This window comes from Furipterus horrens, unplaced genomic scaffold (genome assembly GCF_987537825.1).
Source record: "Furipterus horrens unplaced genomic scaffold, mFurHor1.1.pri manual_scaffold_6, whole genome shotgun sequence".
NCBI lineage: Eukaryota > Metazoa > Chordata > Mammalia > Chiroptera > Furipteridae > Furipterus > Furipterus horrens.
The window spans coordinates 102,118,548-102,138,884 of record NW_028327176.1 but is presented as its reverse complement, the minus strand read 5'-3'; the positions used below and the strand labels follow the sequence as shown (position 1 = coordinate 102,138,884).

General features: G+C 37.4%; 1 protein-coding gene across 2 annotated transcripts in view; it reads left to right on the top strand.

The window, feature by feature from the left end:
- Positions 1 to 1,848: 1,848 nt before the first annotated feature.
- The window catches only part of LOC150007125 (putative adhesion G protein-coupled receptor F2P), a 40,623-nt gene continuing 22,134 nt past the window's right edge, over positions 1,849 to 20,337 (top strand). For both annotated transcript variants that reach the window (XM_090282564.1, XM_090282563.1), the window contains exons 1-2: positions 1,849 to 2,034; positions 16,312 to 16,412. In XM_090282564.1, the coding sequence (XP_090138690.1) occupies positions 16,341 to 16,412 (72 nt within the window). In that variant the 5' untranslated portion in view covers positions 1,849 to 2,034; positions 16,312 to 16,340. The remainder of the gene's footprint in view (positions 2,035 to 16,311; positions 16,413 to 20,337) is intronic.

Below are 20,337 nucleotides of genomic sequence, written 5' to 3'. Positions count from 1 at the left end.
TAGAAGCCAATGGAAAAGAAAAAGGATGTGACCCAGTTTCACGTTAGGCTACAGCAAGATAAACAAGATAGGGCAGATCTCAATGCTGGTGAAGATGACTTCAGAGGGGAAGATTCTGATGCCAGCATTACAAAATGAGTGACTAGGTGAATATGTGCAAAAACAGAATGCTCAGTTTCACCTCAGGCTTTGGAGCAGATTTTCTCAAGAGACGATTGGATTGAATCATGACTGAAATGAGGAGTTTGGTAGGACAAGGCAGGAAGGTTGTCCTAGGCACAGGGCACAGTGTGCACAGAGGCCTGGAGACTTGAAATAACATGATGAAAACAGTAAGGCATCATCAATACATGTAGTATGTGTGAGTCAGGGAGCACCTGGTGATGAGGTTGAGGCCGTGCTCGGGAGCTCTGCTTTATTTGGTTGATGCCAGCACTTTCCTTTTAAGAGTTGAGAGTCCCACATAATAAAAGCCAAGCAGGTTTTCTGATTTGTGCATTGTGAGGTTGGGCTTGGGTGATCTCCAGGAGCACTTCCATCTTTTACGTTTCTGGTCTCTAGTAGATGTTCAATAAAAGTTTATTGAACAATTAAAATATGAACAAGCCTTAGTCTTCCCTGCTGCCAAGCTTTGCTCATCAGTATGACTTGGATATGTCCTTCAAGGCTGGCCCACCTCTGCATGCTCCAGGAAGTGGCCCTGGACCACCCATCTCTACCACCTTATCCCCAATTTAAACTTACTGCTTAAGCTTTTAGCAGAGAAGGCCTTGCCCATATTTCACATTTATGTTCCTTCTCAATTAAATTGTAATCTCTTAGTGGCCAAAGGTCATATTTTATGTAAATCAATATATTCTCAAATATATGGCACATTAGGTATATAAAGTTCAATGAAAATATTGAATTTTCCCACTTGATGGATGGACTTGACTGGATTTCAGCCCCAAAGGTGATTCTCAATTCTCTGGTCACTCCCTAGAAGATCCGGAGCAACCTATGAAGCAAAATGAAGGTAAGGGAGCACTGAGATTAAAAATAAGGGTGCCTCTCCCTGTGTTGCAAGAACTTCTTAGTAAAGGTTTTAAAAATGTCACACCCTAGTTAAATCTGAGTGTGGTTTTGGAATATTGAAGTATGGGCTTGTGATATCTGGAAGGTCCATGAATACTTAAAAAAAAAAAAAATTTTGAGTGTTCGTAAGTTAGAAAGATACATCACTGTCCATGTTGCCTTCCAAGCGCCTTCTTCCTTGTGGCAGTAGGGGCTAGGTTATGCAGAAGTAAAAAAACTAACTCCCAAATGCAGCCACAAAGAACAATAAAGAGTAATTTTTGCTCATGCCCAACACAGGTCAGCAGGGTCTTCAGCTAATCACAGCCACTCAGGGACCCAGGCTGATGGAGTAGCTACCATTTTCAATTGTTGGTCACCACACCAAACAGCGGACATGAGCCTATTGAATCACAAGGAGGTTAAGAATTGCAATGTCTCTTTCTGCCTGGATCTAGGGACAACCAGAAACAATTAGAGAACCGTAATACCATAATCCCAGTGACCAGAAAACCAGACAAAGACAGAACTCCAAGCATAGGCAATGGTGCTTTCTATGTCCCGTTTTTATATCTAGGCAGATTTGTAAGGGTGGTAGTAGACATGGCCAAGTACCACAGGGCCTGTGTCATCACCATTGTCCTGGATCTCTTGCCCAAAAAAAAAGAAGCCTTTGCTCTTTGTGAGAGCCTGTGTGCCACCCAGTGTGTGACTCATCCATTCTTCCCCACTGTGTCCCTCCCATTGAAGGAGCTTCTTACACGCAGGACTGGTCTGTCAGGCTACAGGGTCCCTGCATGTGGGGTTGGCTGCCTCGGCCTGGGAATATGCCATTCAGGGCTAAAGTGACTGCTCAGTGGTATAGGAACCCAGCCTGCTGATTTGTGGCAAGATATGACAAAGGAAATCCACTGACGCCTGCCAGTGTCTCAGCCAGGGATCGGGGCAAATTTGCTGGTGACTTATTGTTGGCTAGCCACAGTGAGTAGTCCCATGTCCTCCTTTTCCTTCCAGTGACTTTCTCTGGAGAAGAATTTCAGAAATGAGAAGCTAATTATGACTCTACAGTTGCGAGACTTTGTAATTTGGGGTTTAATAACATATGAAATGAATAAATGTTAAAAAGAAATTTGGTAACTTGGAGGCACTTTACATAATTTAATAAGAGCACTAGTCTGATATGAAAATATTTTTGTTTTGTCTATTACTGTTTGTTCCTCTGACCCTATCCAAATACCAGAGTCCAAAAACTTTCTTTTGCTGACAATCAAAAAGTGATGGGTAAATAGGTTAATTAACTGTTTTTATAAATAAATTTTCCTTTCATAAACTTTGTAATGTTTTATCTACAATTTTGACTTATTATCAAGGCATAACCAGATGTAAAGTTTCCTTGAAAACAGACTAATATTTTTATACCTTCGCAAAAAAGTTCTTCACTCTCAACAAATAATCTATGGCATTAAGAATTCTTGATTCTAGACGTTATTTTTCTCAGATCAGTCTTTCTCAAGATAAATGTAAACTTTGGGGAGATTTCTCTTGCTTCATATGCTTATCTGTATTGTGTCATTCTTTGTATTGGATGAAAGAATGACCAAATGTTTACATTTCCATTGATTTTCATATCATTCCTTTAAATATTGTTGTAATTGGTACCTAACTCTATTCCTCCCTTTTTCTGAAGAACTCTTTGCCAGTATTCATTGAGTGTGAATTTTGAAAATTCAGTTTTGCTTAAAAAAACTTTTATTCTTTGAATTTTGACACAATATGTTTTCCTCTTTAAAGCAAACTTACAGATAATGAGTGAGGCTTGTGTTAATTTCACATTATTTTTGGTTTATTGAATTTCCTCTTTCAAAATTCATTCATATTGTTAGAATTTTGGAAAATTGACTTACCTGTAGCTCAGATAAATGATTTCAAGTAGACTTCTGGGCAAACGATTAGCCTTAAAAGACTATAAAACTTGTATTTTATGTCTTTAGGTATTGTATCCTAAGATCATACAGCCCCAAATCTCTTTTCTACAGTATTTGCATAATATAGAGTTACAGCATCATTGTCTTTTTGAAAAATGAATGAAAATTCATGTATTGAAACCAAGACTCTTATCCAAAGCCAATGAGAACAGTGGGCAACTCCACACTGAGGACAGCGTGGTCTTTCCAAAACTGGACTTGGGAGCAGGAGCACAGGGGTTGGGGGTGGAATTCTTTTGCCCTGGGCCTGGCAGTAATGGGGTGCAGGGTCTATAGACAATATTTGTAAATATGGCTAAAATAACAGAACCAACTAAAAATTAGTCTGCCTTTTATTATCAGCATATTCTGCTGATTCTAAACCATGTCATTGATAAAACACTTCCTGCCACTGGGGCAGACCACATGCAAGGCCTTCTCTCCTCCCCCTTTGGTACTGCACCTGTGCTGTACAGGATTTGACTTAATTCAACAGTGGAAAAATGGTTTATTTTAGAATACAGTAGCTACTTCTTCTGTAAAATGATAGTTTATGTGTCATGATCTTCAATCTCATTATCTTGGAAACTCATTCACTCTATTGTTGTTTTTTAAAAATATATATTTCTCTGAATATACTTTCCATCTCTCAAGCCAATAAATCCTGTTTTCATTTTAATTTAGGGATTAGACTGTAGAATCTTATTGCTTCTGCATATCGTTCCTGAAACTTTTGATTTCAATGAACAAGCTCCTAAGTCACACTACTTTAAGCCCCAAAGGTGGCTTTATTGTAATGACATCAGGGTATGAAATATAGGATCCTGTGAATCACCAGGATTCTTTTTATCTGTCCTTGGGGTGTCTGCTTCATTTTGTCCTGGCTGTCCTTCTCTCTGTAGTTGGGTTGTCCTCCATTACATAGACATCACCTGGGGCTGTTTTTAATTGTGTGTTAATATCACCTGGGGAGTATTTTTGTAAAAAGTCTGTTCATCCCTAAATGTTAACAATTAGTGCAACTTAGGTGAAGAGGTATGTAGGTCTTCACTGTACTATTCTTCCAACTTCTCAGTAGTAATGAAGTTATTCAAAATACAAAGTTTTTTGGGAAAAAACAAAGATCTTACTGTATGAGCCTTACCACCAGAAAATCTGATTCTGTGGGCCTGGAGTGGGGTCCAGGCTGGTTTTTTTTTTTTTTTTTTTTTTAAGCTCCTCTGGGAATCCTAATGTGCTATAAAAGTTGGAAATTGCTGTTACGGTGATTCTGTCTCGTTCAGCTTCTCTAAAAGAGAATGGGCCCCTTTCTTTATTCCTGTCAGAGTTTGAAAATCCCTGGGGTAAAGTTTAGGGGGCCCAGCTTGAATCAGCTGCCATCTCCTAACCAGTCAGCAAAGGCGAGGCACATCCTTCAGAATGGCTGCATACACAGTAGAAAAGGTAGAGAAGCATCTTCCAGGTAAGCGTGGGTGGGCTAAGAGGACAAGTAGACAAAATAATATTAAATAATAAAAATTAAAAAAAGACAATAAAGTATCTGGTGTATTCCTCCAACAGAAAGGCAAATTGAGTCCTGAACTGTTAAATCTAAGAATGTCTGGCTATTGATAAGCTAAAGCCATTATTTCTTACTAGAGTGATATTTCAAATTATACTTTTTAAAATGATGGACTGATAGAGAATTATTATTTCTCAGTTTGAAAGTTTTCTGCAGCAAAATAAAAATTAAATATATCAATATTTAATAACAAAAATAAAAACTCCATAGCAAAGTGGGCCTTACAAATTGCTATGCATTAAATAACATATATTAATAAATACCATTAAGGAAAGTTAGTTCTAGGCCTAATGTTCCTGTTATAGCAGGTATATGTTTTACTTGATAACATGTCTGGACTTTAAAATTTCTTACGTCCATCAGTTAGTGGGCTCTGAGTCACCCCCTCTTCCAACCCACTGTCTTGCAGGAGATCCTATCTTGGTTTTATCTTTGAAGGGGCTGCCTCTTGCCAAGGGTCTGGCAAGCATCCTGAGAGCTTTAAGCAGTCTCAAATTGTCTTGTAGTTAGAAGAGAGTGACACTGTCCCTTCTGTGCAGGCTTGGGCATAGAGATCTTTTGTGACAGTCCCTAATGCCATGGATCGCAGGTCTCCAGTCTTCCTTGCACCCTGAATCTCCCGCAGAGGTCCTGTCATCTCTAGGGGCATTGGGTTCCCGATGACCATGGAGTCTCTGCTTTGGGAGAACGGTTTTGGTGCGGAAAAGCAAGAGATGTGTCAGTGCTGATGCAAAGCGGCTAAATAGTGATGCGTTTGCGGCTGGTTCTGAAAAGAGGACTGAGCTCCCTGTAGCAAGGTCTAGACTTTCGGAGAGAGAAAGGCTCTGTGATTTCTAAAGGAACCAGAGCAGGAAGAGAGGAAGAAGAATGCACGAAGATGGAGGAGGAGTTTCCCAGGCCCTGGGAAGTGGCCGAGACTGGCCTGCCCCGGGGACTCTGCTTATTGAGACAATAAAGAATTGGTGCGGTCTCCGTGGACCTGGTTAGCGAGGAGAGTGAGGTGCAGATGTCACAGTGTGGGTAAAGCAGGGCCAAGCATTGAGACCCAAAGCCTGGCAGAAGGTAGCATAGAGCGGGGCTTTTCCTTGCACGCCTCTCTCCCAATGCTGATGTCAGGATATCATCATTCCTGGGGAGAAAGGAAGAGGAAATGCTGAATTGATCAAAGGAGACCTAATTTAAACTGACAGTCAATGAGTTTATCATGCATGGGAAAAAATTCCATCATTGGCCCAAATAAAGGGCTCCAGTGCAAATCTAATTTGGTTTTAGTGCAAAAAACAGTTACATCTGTCTCGTGGCTGCTAAACATGTACTGCTATACGTCATCATCATGGTCTTTGCGTACTTATCCTAAGTACAGACTTTAAGTACCGATTCCTCCCAATTGATCGATCCAGAAGCCAGCTTCCCTCCCAAATGCTGACGGCACCTCTGAGAAGCCTGTCCCCTTCACCAGAGCCCTGTGCGTCTTAGTCTCCTTGGAGGCAGTCCTCCTTCTGGAGTCTCATGTCTCGAAAACCATTTCAAAACTCAGTTCTTCCTGCTGGAGAACCAAATTGTAAACAAATTGCTCTTTGAATAGAAACATTGATGCCTTGGACATTCACACATTTAACATGCAGAATGAGAGTAAATTAACAATATTTTCTGACATTCAAAGATTAAGAGACTTTGCCACCCAGAAACCTTCATTAAAAGAAGTTTGAAAGGATACAGCTCAGCAAGAACTAAAGTGAGTATAGACAAAGGTATGAAATACAAGAAAGAATGTGAAATATAAGGAATAGGACAAAGGATGTCTTTTTTCAACTGAACTGGTGGAAATATCCTTTCAGGTTTAATAATTAGATAGTTCTTTGCTTTTATATTATTTCATATTTTTGAAGATCAACTTGGGTGCTTTTTTATCTTTCTATTTAGATTGGAAAACAATTATTCATGGTGCTTTCATATATATTAATTATAAATAATTATTTTCATATATAATATAAATGAGAGAGAATACCAAATGTCAAATGAGATAAAGTTCACAAAAATATCATAAAGCTATTTCAAAAGTAATCTGAAACTCTGATTTACCATCTAATTAAAAATGGCTGAAGGGAGAAAAATTGAGATAACTGTAATAGAATAACAGTAAAAATTTATAAAAGTTAAAATATCTCTGGTTGAATAAATATTCATATTTCATTGTGATTATTAAGGTGTTGAATAAGAAGTTCACATTTTTAATATTTTTACTGTTGTGTTGATCAGAGGAGGGATGCCTTTTAATATTTCTTACTTTAATATTCTCATTTTGTGAAAACATAATAGAATTGTTACTCATCAGTGAGTATAATTAAGGATTTATACTACATAAATATTCAAATTTAATGATTTTATGGATAGCCATATGTCAGAAATCATTCTCATGTGATGATGAACTACCATATATTTTTATCTTATAACAGTTACCTTAGAACTATTGTTTACTTTTTTGTGCTGAGCTCTTTCACTTCTGAGTGATCACTCATGTGAATGGTATAGTTCTGGGATGCTTTTGCAAAAGTATTAAGCATTGCAGCCTGATATGTCCCACAGTTATCATTTATGGATAACAAGATGGTTTTAAGAGTAAAAAAATATGCTGAAGTCCATTGAAATCTGAACAATGGTAGAAGTGCTTCAGGAGAAAATATTGCATTAATGGAAATATATAAATCTTGAAACAAAGTTTTCCAGCTAAGTGCAACTTAAATATTAGCTCAACTATTTCATTTATTTCTCTTCATTTTGAGTCTTACTTCTCATTCTGTGTTTCCCCTCTTGATTAATATTATCCAAATTCATCCAGATGCTTAGTCTAGAGAAAGCAACGTCATCTTTTTCTTTGCTACCTTTCTACATATGCTTTCTTCCCTAAATTTTTGCTTATTCTTCTAAGCCCAACTTTTAATAATATTCTCCTCTTCACTCCTTTCTCTTACTCATTTGGTCTTGAGACCTTCCGAATCCATCCCCCACTGCCATTGCTGTGGTTCTGGACCTCGCTGTTGATCACCTGGGTAAGGTATGGACTCTTCACTGGCTTCCTGGCTCTTGGCTCTGCCTTCTAACCTCCCCTGGCACTGTTGACAGGATAATCTTTCTAAAATAAAATTTTATGCTGTCACTTGAGGGTCCTTGTTTTCCATGGAAGAATCCCATTGCTTTACTGTGGCACAGAACATGCCTCACTGTGGCATCATCGTACCTTTAGCTGATGAGTTACCCATGTTGCTTTCCCATCACACTCTTGACACTCCAACTTGTGACCTTCTCAGTCATCCCTGAACTTGCCTGGCTTTTTCGTGCACCCAGCTTTGAACCTACTGCTTCTCTGATTGGAATACTGTTCTTCTTTCCCCCTAGCAAGTTCTACACCAAATGCCACCTTGTTTGAGGCATTTCCCCAAACCCCCTTAGGGAAAGTTTACCACTTTTTTGCCATAGGTTTCTAAAGTGCCAGATGTTATAAAAAGGATCATAACAAAATTGGGGGAAGAACACAGATCTTATTACGTGTTCTCCACTCAGTATCAAAAAAGTTTATTTTTTCCAATTGTAAATCTAATATTTGTAGAAAAATAGATTATAGAGACTATGTAAAAAATATTTTATCCTTTTTGGTAATCGTTAACATTTTTATTTATGTTTCATTATTAAAAATAATATTTAGAAATTAGAAAAACCTTGGTATAAATATGACAATAATAAATCATCTAATTTCCACCTTCAGAATTACCTGCTGTTAACATATTTGGTTCCATTCTATTTCTTACTTGTTGCCTCCTTTGTAAACCAAGCTTTTGTTTTGGTAGAAATAATACATGCTAATCATAAAAGAATTAAAAGAGAGCATAAATTTGTAAAAGTAAAAGAAATAATCCCCAATTTTGCTACCTAGAAATAAGCATTGCTAATGATTAAATATCATTCCAGATATTTTTCTGTATGTGTTTATATGTAAGGACACGATAGATTAATAGCTACAAAGAAAAGCAAAAAGCAGCACAATTATAAATAGTTAATTATACTACATGTTATTTTAAATAAAATCAATAAATTTAATTTTATTTAAATTCAGTGGGGAAAAAAAGTGAAACTTAAGAGGTATTTGAACTTCTAAGATTTTTTCCCCTTCATAATAATCACTAGATCTGTTATTTTCTAGAAGATGTTTCCAATGCTTATGAGAAAATTTATGAAATATATTGAGATTGAAAGCAGCAATTAAAAAAAAAAATGACTCCTTGTTAATTTTAGGCAATGTAGATTTATTTCCTACTAGAAAGATGAGATTTTAGCACCTTCATTTTTTTTTCCATTTTCCTTTTACCTCTTAGTTTTTAACAGTTACATTTCACTTTCATATTAATCTTCTCTTCCTTCTAAGTTTGAGGGAAATACTCTTGCATTATATCTGAATACAATTTTAAATTTTTGCTTACACTTAATGTGTGCTCTTCTTCAGGGACTGCAATTATCCTTGCTTTGGATTATCTTCCTCTGTCTTCCATTAATATTACCTTCTCTCTATTTCATGCTCTTACTCATTCTTATCAACATTTCTGCTTGATTACCTTGTCTTTTTTTTTATTAATATTTTTCTTGTTGCCTCTTCTGTTGATTGAATATCCTAATTTATGAATTTCATAATATTTTGATCTTTGAGGTTTTATCTCAATCTGTTACTTTTATCATCTCTCCTTGAAGCCCATGTGTAATAAAAATATTCTATATTAACTTGTACTATGGCTTAAACTAATTGCATGTGTGTGTGATACACTGTTTTATGTTGGAGTTTTGGCCATCTTTCATAAGCTTTGCTCCTTTGTGTTTTTCTTAAAAAATGTTTCCCCATAACATGTTTGCAATGGTACAATACATTTCCTTCTACCTTGCCCATGGTTCAATTGCTCTCTCTGTGTATGACACTAAGTTATTTTCTGCCGTGATGGTTTGGTTTGAGGTCTGGGTACTTTGTGCTCTGTTCGCTTTTCTGCCATCTAAGGGGATGGTAGGAGGGAGAGCTCAGCGGCAACCCTAATCCTAGTGCACCAGGTGAGCTCTTCAACAGAAATAGCCAACACTTGCAAAAGGATGTACCAGAAAAGGATTTAGCTGAAAAGAATAAACTGAAGAGGAATTAATGAAGAGATTCTTTACTGAGGTGTGGGCAGGCTAAGGGAACCACCAGGAGATGATAGGGAACCAGGGGACTAGCAAGAGTCTATTCCTAGACCTCAAGAGACAAGAGGAGGGAGTCAATGGGTCCTGGTGCCCACTGTAGCCTGGAAGATAGAAGGCCCAGAAGGAAGCACAGCCAGAGGAGAACAGTCACTGTGGATGGTGACCACAGAAGGAGGGAAAAGAAAAGACACTTACCCCTGTGTCCAGGTTCTCCCTGCCCTCCCTAATCTGCTGATGACTTCCATTGGAAGAACCCAACTGAAAGCCAGAAGTAAGACATGTGCAGAAGTAGGATGCAGAGGTGGGCTCAGCTTTGTTGCTGAGATTCTGTTAAGTGTCCTATAGCAGAACTGACTTCATTTTTCTGAGTGGTCTATATTAATAGTGGATGTCCTTGGTCTTTGGATTGCTTCTCTGACTCAGGATCACCCTGGAGTCTTAATTTCCATCACTGAGAGTCAGTCCCTCTTCCTCTCCTCATTTACAGGGTGTCTCCAACACCCAATTAAAAAATTGTCTAATTGGAAGAAGAAAATCAAAAGGAGTCTCACATTTTGCTTTGCTTTAGATTTCTGGGTATTAATGAGATTTCTGAAAATTTTCTCTACTCTATTGTTTGGCTAAAAGGGTAAAGAGAAAAGGAAAATAAAGTTTAAGAGCTCTGCCCTGCTTCTACATGCTACTCCAGTCCAAAATTTTCAATTTCTTTCTTTAGCAGTTTTGAAGTTATTTCCTTAAATCATATTCCTTTTCTTATTTTGTTGCAATTTGTGAACTTTTTGCTGCTTTTCAATATTTTGTTAGTTTTGGGTGAACTATTCTATGATTAATTTCCAGACAAGCATCTTAACTGAGAAATCCCACCAATGTTTTTTCTATGGATGTGTGTATTATACAGAATATCTTAATGACTATTCTTCCCATTGATAGTATCAAAACATAATATACTACTACCTCATACAGATATGTTATCAAAGGTCTTCATAAGCGTTGTTTTAATGTTTGTGCAATTTTAATATACATGTATCATACTTACTATCCATTTTGTTATTGTTTCGCATCTATTTTGTTTCCATATTCATATTTTTGCTACTTTATATGCAATTGCTATGGGCAAGCCTGCATGCTACGCTTTCCTTCCTACTAGGAGATTTCTGTGAGATAGAGTCCCAAACATTCTGCAGTGCTGCAATAGTTTGGGTTTACCTGCCTACTTAGAGTTCATTTCCAAATATTGTATACCATTACAGTCTTTTAAATTTATCCTGGCAGGCTTGGACTGTCAGATTAGATTCTCTCTTGGTTTTGTGGTGACTCACGAGGTCGGTGATTCTCAGGCACACCTTTGCCAAGTGTCTGACATAGATGCCACATGCACATGCTTATTCCCATTTACAATTTACCTCCCAGATGTGAGGAATCACCATGACTCAGCACTGCTTGAAACCTGCATGCAAAAGAGAAAAGTATCCAATTCCAAAGAGGTTTAGAGAAACTGCCCAAGGCTCAGGGAAACCAATGAAAATGATTTCAAGTTTTAATAAAACTGAACTTCTGGAGAAAAGTGAGGCTTTATTTAAACACATGGGTAGGTAGCTCTGTGGGTGTGGTTTGGGGCATGGAGAATCATTCTTGCTCCCAAGAATCTGGCCTATTGACATAGGTCAGTGCCTAACTTTCTGCTGTTGGAGAGGTTACCTCTATAAAATCCCTGTTAAAATGTACACTTAGCTGAGATGACTAAAATTGAAAAAAAAAAAGAAAGGTATTCATGTTCACATGACTGATAGCTTAGTTAAGTGTTCCTTCTCAGCACTCAGGAGTTCTGAAAGACCCAAGAAAGGAGGCCCTTGATATGGGAAAGGTTGCTTCAAAAGAGCTTTGTCCAAGGAAAAAGATTCTAGGTGGCAGCTAAATGATTCCACAGTGAGACCCTGAGCATCTGGACAGAGCATAGGAGATGACTCAGGATAAAAACAGGAGGAATTCTAAAGGCAATTCTATTTAGTGTATAAATTTCTTTAAGGTCATTTAAACCTAGACACCCCCGCTCCCACCCACCCCCATGTGTGTGCTTCTAGATATATATGTATAGATAGACAGATAGATGATAGATATGTTTGGTTAGAGATTATGATCTGCACTTTCACATTTCCAGTGAGTACAGAAAGAATGACAGGGACAGAACAATACAGTTAAAAGAGCCCTGGATCAGGGGTCAAAAAAGAGTCAGGTTCTTCCAATGACTTGCATTGTAACCTTGGAAAAGCCCACTTACTATCTGGACAATTTCCTCTTTGATAATAAAAAAAAAAAAGGAAAATCGTAACTTCTCTGCCTACCTCACAATATATTGTAATGTTAATGTAAAAGTTATATGTGAATATGTTCTGAAAGAATTAACCCCCCTACAAAAATCAGCTCTTCCTTATTTTAGAAAAGACAAATGACATCATGAAAAAAAGTCACAAACCTGGGTTCAGATAGCAAATGTGTTACTTAATACCTGAGAAGTTGGGCAGGGTCAACTTTTAGCCCTTTATTTTAGAACATTGTGGAAATGACTTCAGTTGCACAGAATTTCTGATAGCATTAAGAGAGCTAATGAAGAAATAGTGGGAGACACACAGGAAACAAACAATAGTTACTTGTTACATTCTCTTTCCTTCCATAATGTCTGTATTCAGCCAGCAGAGATGGGGCTGGTCCTTGACTAGAGGTGAAACAGTGGGATGGTTAAATAATAGTTGTTGTAGAATCTTTCACCTCTGAGATCATCTGACGTATATTCATTCCCACAGTCTGTCTGGGAACTCTGACAGCATTTTGTGGATCTCATTTAGAGCCTCAGGAATTCATTACAAAACCTAATTATGCAAGTAGTAGCCTCAGACTGTCAGCTGACAAAGCTGGTGATTGAAATACTCTTGGGTGGCTGATAAAAATTTTGTCCTGAGTTTGTTTACCTTTGTTTGTGAATGCTGTGACTGCTCTTCCAATAATTTCTTTCCAATCAAGATTGAAGAGTTCAAGTTGTAGAGTTTCTTTTTAGTTGTTAGTTTTTTGTGTGTTTAAATTAGGCAAATGTTTGTTCTGCTGGGGCCATCCACAGAACGCATCCCAGCATGCTGTTCGTGTTTTCCTTCTGCCAGTTTTGTCTTTCACTTGTGAACTGTGCCAGTTGATGGTCAACAATATGACTGGGGTGGAGGAATTCAACATAGATCTAGGAAGGCATACTTCAAAATTAAATTGCATACAAAGATGAGGATTGTTTTGTGGAGTCTGGAACTTTGGAATACTTTCTGTCGTGCCTATTCCACTAGTTTTGACTCTGAAGGTCTGCAGGTCTCTAGGGAGCACATCCCACCCAAGTTTCCAATCCCTTGGCAGTGCCTCAGAAGCCCCATCACACTGTGACTTCTCTGAGGTGGTAAAGAGACAGAGAAGAAGTCACCCTTATTTAATTTCTAGCTGTTAGGACATTGCTTGGAAATGAGGGGCTCATTCACTCTTTGCTGAATAAACACATCAATGAACACATTCACCAATTTTTCAGATTTTGAAAGTGGGCAACATAGAATGGAAAAACATTCTAGGTTGAATGGTTGGAGATAGATATCTCTTTGCAATCTGACCATTGTACATTTTGCCATTCCATTTTTCTTTTATAAGGGAGGAAGAAAAGTGGTTTCTTAACTTAAAAAAATTCCAGCACTTTGTATTTGGCACATTTTACTTTGCAAAATTTCAATAATAATATAATTTCTTCTTCTCCTCCTCCTTCTTTTTCTTTGTGTGTGAGTGTGTGTATGTGTATGTGTGTGAGTGTGTGCGTGTGTGTGTGTGTGTCTGTGAATTACCTGATGTGACGGTTTTCTCAGGTTGTATGTTTTTGAGAAATTAGCTTTTTCTGAAGTGAATGTCTCTAATAAATGTTTTGGCTTAGGCTATATGAAACCAACTTTTCAAACAATTGTTTGAGAGGGAAGAGTTAGTTGCACTCCAACTACCAATGCATTTCAGAAAGGTGTGGGCTGACTTGGGAAAGGAGGTATGAACAATTAGAAACCTATGGCTTTTCAAAACAAAATGGGGACAAAGGCTCTGGGAGGTGAGTGGGGGAAGTGAGAGCTCAAAAGATTAGATTTGTGCTATTTTGCCATTTTAGCCTTTTGCTTCATCTAAACTTTCTGCTTTCATGAAACTTAAAAAAGAGCTAATGTGGAAAAGAATTAATGTGAACATATCTGGATGAAAATGGTTCTATTTAAGTTCAGATTAAAATATTCCACTTTATTTAAAGAGAAATCAGTTCTATAAGCAAAAGCCAGAGTCAACTCTAGAAAATGTTCCTTCTAGTTAAAAAAAATTTTAAAGTTAAAATTGCACTAAAAACTAGAGTCACACTGTTGTTGAAATGTGGAGAATGATAACATTGTAGAATTGTGATCCCAGTTATTCTATAAAAAGGTAAGCCTGGATTGTAAAAAATATATTAGAAAATTCTGAGCTCTAGATAGTAACATAACTATCAAAACAGGCCATTCCACAAAGTCTAGTGAAGATCATTACCACATAAAACAAAGTGCTTATTTGTCATACAGAGGAACATCATTTTAGAAACAATCAAAGGTTATTTTGATAAAAATTAAAACTTTACTATATTTGTAATTTAAAACAAAATGAAAGTATAATAAACAAAAAAATTTTCCAGTACATCTTAAATATTTTAAGCAAACAAAATGGTTTTCATCTTGATTGTCAACTTTAAATAACCATTCAATTTCTCCTCCATTTAAAAAAAAAAATATATATATATATATATAATTTATATTGGGCTGAATGATGCTGACTATGAGAGTTTGTGGTCTTGAATCATTCCTTAAGAGTTACTTTTTAAAAAATTGCTTTAATTAAGAAGATGAGCATTCTGTATGATGAGAATTCTAATATACAGTTAATGCAATTCAGGAAAACATGGAATTATGCTCAGATATTATGAGAATTGTGTCAACAAATTCATCATCAGTCTTAATTTTTTTCCATTTTTGATTATTTTACCCAGTAACTGCTTTGGTGGTGATTCTGATAAGTCACATTGATGATTTGCATCCTGGAATTTCCATCCATTGAATGACTTAGATTGGAATAAAGGATGCAAACATTACTGCGATTTACTTTTAAAGTTGTGTGGCCATCTGGATCACTACTAAATTCTTTAAAAGTGATGATCAACACAGTAACCCTCTTGCTTAAAGAACTATAGATCTTCAGAAACCTGTATTGATAATAAGCTGAAACAAATAACACAAAAAAATTTAAGTAACCATTGGATTTTAGTGGAATTTCAGCTAGGCAAGTATTTCAATTCAAGAACATAATTTTATTTTTTTTATTTTGCTTTTTCAATTACAGTTGTCCCCTTTTCCCCCAATTTCTCTCTCCCACCCAACCCACCCCCTTTTCCCCTAATTTCTCTCCCCCACCCAACCCACCCCCTCTCCCGCAATCATATCCCTCCCCGTTGTCCATGTCCATAAGTCTCAAGAACATAATTTTAAATACCCTTTGCCTAATCTTTAAAATAATGTCATTGTTTGCTATAGAATTATGCATGGTTGGGATCAAGACTATTCCCTTTTGGCTAAAAATGGTCAAATAGCAAAATCAACCATTGCAAAGCCCCTAACCTTTGGTTGATGACATCCAAGTCCTCCAAATCTTTCTATCTGAAAACAAAGAAACAGCAAATGGCTATCAAAAAGGATCTCACTCAGGATAAAAAATATTAAAATAATTAAAGTTTAGAATTGAAATTTTCAACTTTTGTGAGTCCTCTATAGAGCATAAACCTGATGCACATTGTCGGCTCTTCCTAACCACCTTCCCCCTCTCCCTCCTTTCTTCTTGCTTATTGAGGATACTGAGTGCACACCACATATCCAGCACTGTTTTAGGTGCCATCTGTTTTGGCAGAAATAAGTTGCTACCTACCTATGAAAATACAGCTTCAAGGTTAAATGGAAATGAGGGATAATAGGCCAAGCCTGGAGCTTACTCTCCTTAAAAACATATTTCTAGGCTGACTCCACATATAAGAATTCCAACTCAAATTTCATCAGAGCCACCCACACGTTTCTCAGCCCTGCCTAACCCAGGGAGTGAGCCATTATTCCCATTCTCTGAACATGGGGCTGTTATTGATTACACCTAGGCAGGTAGCTTCCTCTGGAGGGATTCCCACATGAGACATCCCATGCAAGCCCACAGCAGAGACTGGCGGTTATCTCAGCAAATGCTTGTGCCTCCCAGTGCCAGCTGGCACTCACATGCGCAGCTTCCTGGTGAAGTTTATGGGTGGGAGGCCACAAGGAGGGTGACCACCTCTGAGGCAGAGACTTTGTAGACAGCACTAAGGACAGAACCTACTCTCATAGGCTGACTGGGTCTGCATAACATGGAGTTTTGAAAGCTTCAGATTAGAAACCTTTGCCTTTTCATTTATTTTTATAGAAGCAAGAAAGGCAGCTGTGTTGAAGACAATGACTCATATGTTTTTGCTGTACTGCTTAGTGTTTCTCTTACCCACAGAGTCCTGCAGGACATTATGCCAGGTAAGAGAAGGGGGCGGGGGGATGAAATGGTGGGGAGAGCAAATGGAAACTAAAGCCCAGCTCTGTGTTATCTGAGCTGAAATGTAGGAAGAAGATGATGATAGAATGGTTCGGCCAGAAAAATTTTGAAACTACATGTAACCAAAACCCATTTTAGCCAAGAGCTGCAAATTATATTCCCATCAAATTTTTCTGTACATTCCTGATATGCAATGAGGCTCAAATAATTTTAAGGTGATAAACTCTTCTTTTAATAATATCTGATGATGAAGTTTTCAGTTGCTTGCAACTAGGGCAGCGCCACTTTCTCAGGAGCACTTGGAAATGTGGGTGTGGTGAGGGTGTCACACTGACTCAAAGATATTTAATGGCATTTAGTGTGGGTAGGACCTAGGAATGGCCTGGCACAATAAGGCATTATCCTACCCCAAATGGCCTCTCCTTTGCAAAACCTGATAGTGACCACCATGGATGCGCTGGAAGGCGCAATGGGCAACTCAGATAGTCAATGGCTAATCAAGGTCTAACTGGGATGGAGTTTGAGCAATGCACTGTTTCTATATTTTATGGGGCAGTGAGCTCTATGGCTCTCTCTGAAATATCTTTCCTCATACTGTAAGTCATTTTAATTTCCCAATTAGTTACTTAAATAAAATATGGAGAATCATTGAGAGAGAGGGAGAGAGAAGAGAAAAGAGTATTACTATTGGATCACAAGATCTGGAAGGGAGCTTTGAGATCAACTGGTGAAGCTCCACTCCCTTATTTTATCAATAGGAAAGCTGAGGCTGGTGTCATGGAATGTGACTTGCTGAGGTTACATTCTTACTTAGCTAAACAGCCAAGCCCAGGACACCTGTATTCAAATTCTTGGTTTCTTAATCTTTCCATTTTAATATGTGTCCTCTTAAGAAGAGCCTCCTTAAGAGAGAATGACTTTGGAAATCCTAAGAGTTTCTCAATGATATTTACTTTACTCTCTAAGTAGTTTGTCCTTGGGTGGAAATTTTATCAATAACTTCCTTTCCCCCAACACTGAGCTAGTTCTTAGTTTCTTGAAGAGATTAAACAGAGACTCCTTCAGAGAGATCTTTTCCAGGCAGCACCCCAATCCCACAGCATGATAGTAATTTTTCCCTTCATTTTCTCCTCCACATCTTTCTACAAGACAGAACTTGAAGAGCAGTCCAAGCATCTCACGTTAGCTTTGCTTTCTTGATTATTCGGGATGACCCTTATGAAGAACATTTCATCCTTTTATTTTTACTAAGCAAGTTGTGGATACTGAGCTTCTGGGTGCTGCTCCTCTCCTGGCCTGCCTACTCACTCAGGCAGCTCCACAGGTTTAGCAGGTTACAGGTTTTGAAGTGTTCATTTATTTATTTCAGTATTAGGTTGAAAATTATTGATATCTGAAGCTAACATAGCTCATATCAGATGCCACGCTAGAAAGGAAATGATCAGGAGTTGTATATGAGTGTGCTTTAGCAAATTAACTAGGAAGAAGTGAATTAGGTCCTTCACTTAAGAAGATAGAGTTGCCAGGATTCCTTGTAAATAGCATACTATAGCCTTGTGCCCACATATCTGATTAATATAATGTGACTTCTCTGTAGTCTATTTAATTGACTGAGTATTATCCAGAGTTGCCTGCTTTTATGTGCTTTCTTGTGGTGTGTTGGAGACCATGGCCATCTCAAGATTAACTTAGGGTATCTTGAGGTGCTTATACTTCCATACACCCTCCTCTGCTTGCTCCACTTGGACATGGGTTGACTTGGTGGGAAGAGCAGTGTCATAGGAATTAGGAGTCTAGTCCCAGCTCTAAGAGGACACCCTGCATGGTCTTGTAAAAGTCACCTCATCTATCAATGACTCACTTTCCTTATCTGTAAAATAGGAGGGTTGGACTGGTTGATCTATAAGGTCATTCAAAACTCCAAAAATATTATTTTTAGAGATCATGTTTAGTGAAAGGCCTTTAACTCTTTCATATATACAATATGACTTGATTCTCTTGATTGCGAAATGAGAAGTCATCTTATATCAGTATTTCGAAGGGTGTCATATTTCATGAATCAGAGATATCTTCCACACTTTGGACAGACCCCATATGCTCAATTCAAATTCTCCATAAATTCTCATTTTGGTAGAGGAAACAGAAGATTCAGCTTTGTTTCTTGATAACATAGTGATAAACAATATTGTGAAGAAGAAAGAAAGAGGAACTTTAAGTGCTAGTCACATAGCTGAGTCACTGAATTTTTAGTTCCTTCTCCACTGGTTGAGACCTAGGAATGCTAATTCAAGTAATTGAACCAAGGTTCTTTCCAGCCACTAGAGGGAAAACTTCTGGTGCAGAAGCAGGGAGATTTAGACTCACATTACACACACACACACACACACACACACACACACACACACACACACACATATTCACACACGCCAGTATATACATACAAATATGTATATATACATATATGTACTGATCTAACTACTTAGAGGACTATAAATAAGCACAATACACAATCCATGTCCTTAAGAAACTTTTAATTGAGAAGCTAATATGAATATATAAAAATGATTAGATAGTAAAACAGCAGGTCAGGTGAGTGTATGCCAAGCATTGAATAAATAGTATGGTGATATGGATAATAAATTTTACAGGAGCCAGAGATGAAAAAATGTATCATCTAGAATTGGATTAGGAAAACTTTTTGGAGGATGCGACTTGAGCTTTTTATGTAATAGACATGCAGTAATTCTATTTTAGAGAATAATAATGATACCTAAAACTTAAATACCACTTACAATATTACAGGTCTCAGTTCAAGTGTTTTTCATACACGATCTCATTTACTCTTTCATAAAAATCACCTGAAGCAAGATTGTGAAATTATAGTACTATACTTCCTACCCTGTGAGGAAACTGAGGTTCAGGAAGGTGAACTTTCTCAAGGTCTCATGTGGCAGTGTTGGAATTTGAACCCAGACATTCAGTTCCCAGAGTCACCCCTTGATCACAATGTGACATTGCTTCCCAGCATCATACAGATGGGTGGGAAAGAAAGGGGCTTCTAATCAGGAAAGGAGGAAAGGCAGGAATGCTAATGATAAGAGGAATGCTCATGATAAGGGGAAGCCTTTTTTAAAAAAGAATACAAAATTGAAAATACAAAATTTAGGGAAAGTTAATATTTAGTTTGAATGAAAAAAGGAATCATTCAATAATTACTCAGCATAATTTAATAATAAATTCAATAAGATAACAATATTTTCATTAATGAACCACCTACATTTATTCCTACATTTCTGGTTGCATACTTGTATGTCAATAATTTTATAATATTTTTCCTATAGAGGGAATAGAAAGATTATTCAGCCTTCCTTCTAGTATTGCTGACTAATTTTATTATTCTAGTCTAGAAAAATAACTTTCAGTTTGTCAACTTATTATTAGTAGAGCCATGTAAATATGTAGAACTGTTTTCAAATCTGGGAAAACCTCTAGCAAGTTTCTTTCATATATGACCTACAAGGTTTCAGCACACTTAGAACTTTCTTGCTCTGTGACTAATTGTAAGTACTCCTAGAATTAATGCCACTTAAGTATGATGTTCTCATTGTAATTCAGAAATGACTGGACTCTATGTAAATATTATTAAATCCAAGCTAAATGTACCCCTAGCTCAGCTTTCACTTGTCCAGATTCCATAAATAGCTACAGCCTCTCTGGTGCAATCCAAAATGAGAGAGTGTGAAAAGGAGGGGGAGTTGGAGTGGCAGAAAATAATGGTCTGAACAAATGGTGGGTAAACAGTTTTACTTTTGAAAATTTAATAAAACATATGATCATATGAACCCATTGCTAGATCCTCTCTTGGTGCTTTGAAGGGACCTATACAAGCAATGGATTCTGAAGCTT